Consider the following 9,783-nt stretch of genomic DNA (forward strand, 5'->3'; position numbering starts at 1 on the left):
ATCACTTATTATAACATTTAATCAAAATACAAAAATTAACAATTAGATTCGGATTATAGAAATACAAACCAGGAATTCCGAGCTATTCGATGTTGACTATATTTTTCCCCTTTTTAGACGAGAATTTTGGTATGACCCTAGCTACGGAATTAAAACAATTAAAAATCATCAACACAACACCATTCAATATCACATTAAATATTTCAATTTTTACTTAGTATTTTCCTAAATTTCAATTTAGTCCCTGAACCGAAACTAACTTTTATTCTCAAAACTAATTTCATATTTTCATTCCATTCCCACTTTAAACTAATTTAACTCTCTAATTTCACCATAAATCCTTAATTTCGAAATTCTCTCAATTTAGTCCCTATTAATTCAAAACCTATAATTTATTTTACAAATCAACCATTTACTAACTTCTAACTTGAAATTCAATCAATTTAACCCCTAATTCGTCAATTAATTCAACATAACTCATGTTTAAAAATCAACTATCTTTCAAATTTTCAACATAAATCATGACATATGTTGTTCTAGAACTCCAAAAACTCAAAAATTACAAGAAAAGGAATTAAATTAACTTACCAATTGAGCTTGGAACTTCAAAACCCCAAAATTCCCTATTCTTTCTTTCCTTTCTCTTTCTCTGTTGCGTTTTTCAATTCTGTTTCTTTCCTTCTTTTCTATTTGTTTTATATATATAATAATATAATAATATAATAATATAATAATATAATAATATAATTAATATAATACTTATTTATTAAGTAAATAAATATAATATATATTAACTAAAATATCTCAGATATTTCTTTAGTTATGCCGTCTCAAATTTAGAAAAAAAGGCATAATTCCTATTTGGTCCTTTTAACTTTTCTTGAATCTTTAATTAAACTTTTATCTCTATTGCAATTTAATCCTTTTTAATCAATTAACCATCGAAACGTTAAAAATTCTTAACGAAACTTTTATACTACCCTAATGACAATCCGTAAATATTTATAAAAATATTTACGGCTTAGTTTATAATATCGAGGTCTTGATATCTCGTTTTTGACCCAATTTACCTAATAATTTATTTTAAATCACAAAATTCACTAATTCAAAAATATTTCTAAAATCACACTTAACTTATAATTATTAATTAATAAATTTTTCTAACTTTTTCATCGAATTTAGTGATATCAAATCACTGTTCTGACACTACTGAAAATTGGGCTGTTACACGAATGGCGAGGTCGATGAATGTAGAAGTATATTCACGACGTCTTGAAACATTTTGAGTTACGGAAACCATCAGTCATCGACCCGGTATACCACCTAGGTCCTATAGAGTTGATCTCCCAAACAGACGGTGTGATTGTAGGAGGTTCTAAACACTTCATTATCCATGTGCGCATGTCGTGACAGCGTGTGCTAAAGTCTCACTTAATGTTGAATAAATTGTCGATGATATGTACACTCTCGAGCGCACGTTGCGTGTCTAGGAGAATAAGTTCCCAGTCCTACCTGACCTATCTACGTGGGAGGTGTCTCCGACGACTTTTGAGCTTGTCTCAGACAATGGGTTACGAAGGAATCCGAAAGGTCGTCCGAAATCATCCATAATCCATAATGAAATGGATACTAGGGAGAAATCCAACGGTAAGCATTATGGATTATGCAAATTAGCTGGTCATAATAGGAGTAAATGTCCGCAGTGAAACTACCATACTGGACAATCGTCACGATCGGGTAGGAATTGAGCTTATGTAATCCAATGTACCTAATTTATATTACAAAGTTTGTTCCAATTTTTAATGTTGTAATGTATTTAATTTATATAACAAAATTTATATTACAATGTTTGTTCCAATTTTTAATATTGTAATGTATTTAATTTATTTTACAAAATTTATATTACAAAACTTGTTCTAAGTTTTAGTGTTGTAATATTGTAATTAATCTAATTTATGACCACAAAGTTTGTTCCAAGTTTTAATGTTGTAATTACTCTAATTAAATAAATACAAAGATTGTCTTTTTCTTAATTTATATATATTTTTAAAATAAAAGTACAAACTTTGTAATATTTAAATTGCAAGAAACCCTTAAAATTGATAGTTTGATGGTGTGGTCCTAGGAGTATATTTTTGCGGGGGTCAACATTCACGTTGGGAGTGATCGCGGCGATCAACATCCTCTTCAGTTGCAGGTTGGTGTGTGCGAAACATGGAAGAAAAATCATATGCCCTGAACGCCATCGATGAGCTTGAGCCGGGAGGAATGCTATACTGCGGCGAATATGACCTAAGAGGAGTGGAGTAATGCAGTGGATACGGGGCGGGAGGAGTGTTGTACTACGATGGTACTGGACTAAAGATATCAAACCCAGAATGATATCCGTGTCCTGACGAGCCCGGGAAATAGTCATTGACCCGCAACTCCGGGTGATAAGAACTATCAGCGGAATGTGTATGCGACCACTCGGGCTCGGGCACTAGCTCGTATGCCCCAAGTCGATGCATGTACGAGAGACTATAGTTAACTGCCCACCAAGTAAATATGGTTTTCCCGTACTAAATTACCATTTTATATACTCTAACGATGGTTGCAAATCAGAAGAAATATCCATCTGAGGTCTCCGCGCCATCCGATTATCCCACATTGCAATATATTTCTTGTGCACAACCCCCAATTATTTCATTGTTTTCCTCTCTTGTTAATCCCGTGAATCTTCCCCAACTGCATTGGCGGATTCGGGATATACTGGATGCAACCAAACTGCCGGGGTACTTGATCCCCGTTATACCACTCGACTGTCTGAAAATTGATAATTGGTGCGTTAATGCACCACAGATGAGAATGAATGTGGGCAGACAAGGGCAGCGGAACAAATTGAAGCCACAATGGCGAATCTTACTTTCCAAAAGTTACAAGCTACGAATCCTATCTCCCCGATGTTGCAGTGGAGTGGATCGAAGCAATTCCTATACCTCTGAAGATGCAGTAGGATGGGATGAGACAACTTGAAGAAAAAGAAATACCAAGGTCTAGCACGACCGGGCAAAATTGGCCCTTTTTAGTCTTTGCTTCATTCCCGTTATACAACAATGAGCAAAGAGGGGCAGCTGTAATACTCAATTTATGCTCGGCCCACATGTATATAAAAAAAACAAGTAAATAAAAATAAAAAGCCAAATAAATAAAATTAAAATCAAAAGTCCAATAAAAACAGTCCAATACAAGTTATTAACCCACTAAGACCCAACTAAAATCAAACCTAAATCCAAATTTAACCTAGCCCACTAACCTAAAAAACCTTTAGCCCAATGAGCCCAAAACAAAGAAAGAATCAGAAAACCTTAGCAGTTTCTGAAGTAAGCTGAGGCGCCGCTGCCGAGCCACTCCACGCATGCCCCCAGCTGGCTCTCGTACGTGCCATATCCCGCGCACCTCCGTACCAGTACCTGCAAAGGAAAAGCAAACGAGTAACAAAAACAGAGAGCAACAACAAAGAAAGATACCATAACAAATGGACAGAAGATAATAGCAGAAAAATAAAAAATGTAAAAGAAAAAAAGAGTTTTAGAGAATTTTATTTTGGCTTCTTCTTTCTGTTTTGGCTATATAAGGCCAATCGTCTTCTGTGAAAAAGGTTACCCACGCATACTGTATCAAAAGAGGCACAAAATCAATACAAAAAGAAAGAGGTTTTCTTTTTCTCTTTTTCAATCTGTTCTTTTTCCGATTGATATTTCTTTCTTTTTCTGTTTTTTATCAGATATATGTATACATAAGGATAGATATAAAATAAAAAGCAGGGATTACCTTTTAGCAGCGCCGTTGGGTCTTCGCTCCCTCTGTCATCGTCGGAGTCTGGGCGGAGATTAATCGATGTTCGGACGGCCAAGTTTTTAAGTGGAGAGCGGCTAGGGTTTTCTTTGATTCAAAATGGCTGAAGCATTTTCCTTTTTTTATTTATAAGGGCCATGTAAAATGACACCGTTTGAGGTTTGTTTCAATACCTTCAAAACGATGTCGTTCAATCTTATAACCCAATGATCCGACTCGAAACGGATTAGATCTGCGCGTCCTAGTATTGATAGGGTTATTTGCACGTTAGGTCCTCCACTTTTGCGCTTTGGTTCAACCTAGTTTCTATTGTTTCTTTAAATTGGGTCGTCTATTTTCCTACGGATTTCATCTTAGTCCACATGCAATGCTGCGTTTTGAGGGCACGAGATTATTTCCCTTTTTGGTCCCTAATATTGCGCGCATGTTTTGACACGACCCTTAGACATTTCTAATTGCATTTTCTTTTCCTTAAATTCGGATTTAACTTTCGATTTAGTCCCCCTTGTGCTTTTTAAATTACTTAACTATTTTTATTATTATTGTATTATTATTAATGGTACTATAATTATTAGTATTATTATTTGTATTAGTTTATAAGTGTATTTATTTTGTTATTTATATTATTACTTTAAGTTTTGAATTATTATCATATATTAATAGTTAGTTTCATTATGTATTTTTTTTATGTAGTATTATTTTATATTATAAATAAAATTGCATTACCACTTTGGATTTATTATACATTTGTTTCAAAATTTATTGAGTATTATTGTTTAATCTTCATTATATATTTTTATTATAAATATACGTACATATATGTATTATTTAATGTACTTTGATTTTTTTTACATAATACTTACTTTAAAATTTATTTGGACATTATTATTTTATGTAGTATTTATCTTTCACCGTATTTTTAATTTATTTCAAATTTTCATTTATGTATTACTTATTTTAAATTTATTTTAATATATAATTTTCTTTCTTTCATATTTTTTAGTTATTTCAAACTTGTACATTGGGTTGGTGTTTGTATTAATTCACTTGTTTCTTAGTATTTTTTTTATTACTATTAGCTTTTAAATGTTAATGTTGATATTTACATGTGATGTGAAATTATTGCCTTTATGCATATGGTATTTGTTTATTGGTATTCATTTATTATTAGTGTTTATTAACTTATATTGTGGTTTATGAATTATCGCCTCGCGTCGTGCATTGTTATTCTATTGTGCTTTATTCGTTCAAAAAGTCGTGTTTAATATGGTTTAATATCAAAACCGATTTATTCAAAAACTTTCAAGATAATGCAAAGTTCGGTATTTGAAATCTTCGAAAGAATTGAGCCCTAACGTATTGAGTTCCAATTTTCCCCATTGAATCTAAATAATCGAGAATTTTCTTTAATTAAAACATAAATAAAAAGCTCATTCTCGGGAATTCGATACGTGGTGTCCTAACGCATTGGATGTTACATATTGTTTTCTCGAGACGAGGATTTTTTTAAACAAATAGAAATAAAGGCAATATTCGATATTTAGGAATTTTGTGAAATTGAACCCTAACTTACTCGGTTTTAATTTTCTCATTTGACCCAAATAATCAAATACCCTTCTCAAGATGCATAGATTTTAAAAGTCAACTTAATTTTGAGGATTTGGAATATTGCACTCTAACTTACTGAGTGTGATAATTTATTTCCTTGAAGTAAGGGAGTCTTATTATCCAATTCATTTTATTCAAGATAAAAGGATCGTATTTTGAAATCTTTTCAAAGTTCCGACACTAAGAATTAAACAATCGATTCGGTACCAATTTTGGGCGTCACGAGTGTGCTAACCCTTCCTCGTACGTAACCGACTCCGGGCCTATTTTCTCAAATCTCGCAGACCTAAAATTTATTTTTAATGGTGAACCGGTCACACCTTAATAAAAGATCGGTGGCGACTCCAATTTTCATTTTTTTGAAGGATTCAAAAGAAATTTCATTTATAATATTTATAAAAAACATAAAATAAAATTTAAAAACATAAACTATTAATCTCAATTATAAAATCTTAAGAAATTAGAACATATAAACTAATTCCTAATTTATCTCATAAATTCCAACTCAATGGTCCCATTCACAAATTCCATATTAATGGTCTAATCTTTTACCTACATAAAAAATAAAAAATTATATTAAAATAATAAAAAAACATGCCAAATAAATTACATAAAAAATAAATCTAATCAACCTAAAACTCACATAACAAATAAATTACATAAAAAAATAAAACATTATTTGTACATAACATAAATAGGTCTTTTTACTTCAGTAAACATTAAAAATAAATTTTGAATGAATGAAAATATAAAACAAATACAAACATACCTTAATAGCTCTTTTTAACGAAATAATACATTACAAAAATAAAATTAAAAATTAAATCCGAATTAAATCAACAATAATAACAACAAAAACAAATTAAATTAACATTACTTTATAAAAAAAATACATTTTCTTAAACACCTAATCTTCCCTAAACAATAAACTCTTCTTTCCTTTTCTATTTATTTTTTTCATTCTCTTTCTCCTTCCCTCTTTCTATTCTGCTTCTCTTTTTTTCTTTCATTTTCCCTTCCCCTTACCTTCCCGCCTCGCCCTGCCCTGCCCTCTCATTCTCCTTCTTATTCTTCTTCTCTTACTTTCTTCAAAAACTCTCTTCCGGCCAAAAATGGGGCATTGGGGACCATTATAAGGTCCCCAAACACACAACTCATGGGTTGAAGCCATGACCCGTCCCATCGCCTAACACTGCAGGCTAGTGCCGCCTATGGAGATGGCGTGACCGGTGGTGCCACCTCTGCCAAAGACGTGACCAGTGGGTGCCGCCTCTTCCCTAGGCGTGACCCATTGTGCTGTCCCATCTATGACAACGGGTCAAGTTTTGAGTCCAGTTTTTATCATATATGAGTCGTATTTGACCCGTATTTTCTTTAAGTGCCGCCTATTAAGCTACCTCCATCATTTTTTTTTATTTTTTGTTTTCATGCAAATTCTTGTTTTCATCCAAGATTAGTTTCTTATTGATTCCCCTATTTGAATATATCATTTTAGTACATAATTTTTGAAACATGTGATTTCAATATTTTTTAAATTTTATATTATATAGTTAAAAAACCCGACAATGAAACATTTACTACAGTGAAAATGATCACTTGTGATGAAATCCATGTATTGTAATTTGATTTTTATTCAAAAACTTCTAATTCCAAAGCTTGAATTAAACCATTTTCTCACTCTCTTTTGAAGTTATCAAGAAAGAATCACAGGTTTCAGTGTTTTTTTTTTCCGAAGACTAACACGAATAATAAGTGTTCATATTTCACTGCTCAGACAATCATGTAGCTTCTTAACCGTGTTTGTCATTTTCTGGGACAAGTTAGTAATGGTCGATCCCCCCGAGTCTAATTAATGCGAAAACCAAAGGATCTAAATGGAATTTTAATTGACGCATTAAGAGCCAAGTCAAAGCTTAGATCAGTAAAGGAAGTAGGTGAGTAGTGTATGTACTGAAGAACTTTCAACAAGGGAGAACCGAAGCCATTTTAGTAGAGCCCGGATCTATTTTCAATGTTGAAGAAGCCATTACATGAACCTCTCCCTGTTTTAAATCCTCATCTCGATGTTTCCGCCATGAAAGCTGCTTCCTTCAACGCTCCCCATTTTCCGTCCATCATCACAAGAAGAACATCAACACAGCCATGTCCAACTCGATTCGCAAGAACCCTTTTTCTTAAACTCCCTCAGAGCTTCCAAAACAATCCCTTTTTTAGACCGTCGGCTAATTCCTTTGCTTCTTCTTTTTCCTCCGTTTCTTCTTCTTCCAACGCATTCATCGAGTCAACTGCCAATGGCACGTATTTGGGTTGGAACAAAGCTCCGGAGATTGAGAACGATGGTGGTGGACAAGCTAAGGCTCTGGGGAACAAAGACAAAGTCATAACCGTGGTTCTTTTGGGATGGCTTGGGGCTACAAACAAACACTTAAATAGATATGTGGAATGGTATAATTCCAGGGGAATCCATGCAGTTACTTTTCTTGTAGAACTTAAGGATTTACTATGCTTGGATCCGGTTTCAATGCTTGACCGGCGGATAGCTGAATTGGCTAATGGGTTGGCCACCTGGGGTTCGGAGAAAGAGGACGATGGTCGCGAAAGGTGCTTCATTTTCCATACTTTTAGCAACACTGGCTGGCTCGTGTAAGTTCCTTTTTTTCCTTTTTCTGGTATGACTAAAGGTCTTTGATTTTGGAATTTTGCACAAGGGAAAGTAAATTCTGGCATTATTTGGCAGATACGGTTCAGTGATTGAGCGTTTTCAGAGAAGAGAGGGGTTGAAAGAGATGATAAAAGGAGTAATTTTTGATTCAGGATCAGCTGACCCTTTAAATCCTAAGGTTATTATTTATGATGTTCTTAATGTTCTTAGACGATTGATTTCAGTTCACAGTAAGCTTTTGAGTTTTGAAATGAAAGTTTTATATCAAATTATGAGCAGAGTTCTTTAGCTTATATCACTAAAGGTCTGCTCTTGAATAGACACAGTGGAATCAATAAGATACTAATCTTGGCCTTTGATAAAAAAGAATTCAGTACGAGTCCAGGTTCTGGACAAAACATTTGGAAATTTCTATCACTTCAGTAGCACTACTCTAATTGTATGATCAAAGTTGAAATACTTGTGTTATGCTTTGTTTTGTTAGCTGTAGAAAAGACTTTAGAATGCGCATTATATGTATTGATTTGTGAAGCAGATGAAGTCTCTGTAGTCTGGATGTTCAAATTCAACTTCTAAGTAACTTTGTTCATATACTATTTTGATTTTCATAAAACTCTCCTAAAGTTTTCTTTGATTATGAGCTTGGATGTCATGTTTTATCTGTTTTGTGCACATTTTCTTATGTATGCTTTCCAACAAGGTGAAAAGGGCTCATCCTTTGCAGGTTTGGGCAGCTGGTTTTGCTGTTGCTATACTGAAGAAACTCAACTCAAAGAATGGATCTGAAAACGGAGGGACCGATTCCACATTACAGAAAGCGGAACCTCAAATGGTTGAAGCTGTAGTGCTAGCTTCCCTGGAAAAGTTCTTTAAATCCGTTCTAAATATGCCGGAAGTGGAAAGGTAGGTTTTCCCATTATGATCCGATTTTGTTTCCCACATAAATGTTAAATGAACACATACATGCCATGCTATTTGCTCTCTCCGAATGCAATCAAATCTTGTGCTTGTGATAAACAACTTGTGCTTCCTACTGCAGAAAGTTTAGAGCGGTGGTTGATGCAGCTTTGGAGGCCCATCCGCACTGTCCGCAGCTATATCTTTATAGCACAGCTGATAAGGTCGTTCCATATGAGTCAGTTGAGTGTTGTATCGAGGAGATGAGCAAGAAAGGGATAAAGGTATCGTCCTTCAACTTTGGCACATCTCCTCATGTCGACCACTACCGGAATTTCCCTAACTTGTACTCATCAGAGCTTCATACTTTCTTTAAAGAATGTTTCCCACTTTCTAAACAAAAATGAACCCTCCAAGTACTTCAATCACTTTATTGTTGTTGTTGTATGCGGATATTCCTTTGGAAATAAACCTTTTCCTGGGCATGAAGTTGTACTGTTTATCAAGCTGATGCTAAGAGATCACTGCCGAACACTAATAAATTGCCCGTCTTGCATGCTAAAGCTGCAAAAAGATCTCTTATTTTGAATGTATTTTGTTCTTAGAATGCGATGCTTTGAACTTCACTGCTGTTTTAGACCTGTCCAAGAATCTAGGCTACTCCATCCATTTAATATAAAGAAATAGAAACGATTTTGAGCATGGGTTAGGTGCAAGCATGAATACCAATGTTAATTTAATCTCAGAGTCCAGTTTCTTTAATAAGAAAATTGATGATA

At 33.8% G+C, this 9,783-nt stretch overlaps 1 protein-coding gene across 1 annotated transcript; it reads left to right on the forward strand.

The window, feature by feature from the left end:
- The first annotated feature begins 7,326 nt into the window (after positions 1–7,326).
- LOC107912013 (transmembrane protein 53) lies at positions 7,327–9,567 on the forward strand. Its single transcript, XM_041105564.1, has 4 exons — positions 7,327–8,088; positions 8,183–8,285; positions 8,832–9,010; positions 9,147–9,567. The coding sequence occupies exons 1-4, from the start codon at positions 7,457–7,459 to the stop codon at positions 9,409–9,411; spliced, it is 1,179 nt and encodes a 392-aa protein (XP_040961498.1). The 5' UTR covers positions 7,327–7,456; the 3' UTR covers positions 9,412–9,567.
- Positions 9,568–9,783: the final 216 nt, after the last annotated feature.

The sequence above is a fragment of the Gossypium hirsutum genome, chromosome D11 (assembly GCF_007990345.1).
Source record: "Gossypium hirsutum isolate 1008001.06 chromosome D11, Gossypium_hirsutum_v2.1, whole genome shotgun sequence".
In the NCBI taxonomy this organism is placed as follows: Eukaryota; Viridiplantae; Streptophyta; class Magnoliopsida; order Malvales; family Malvaceae; genus Gossypium; species Gossypium hirsutum.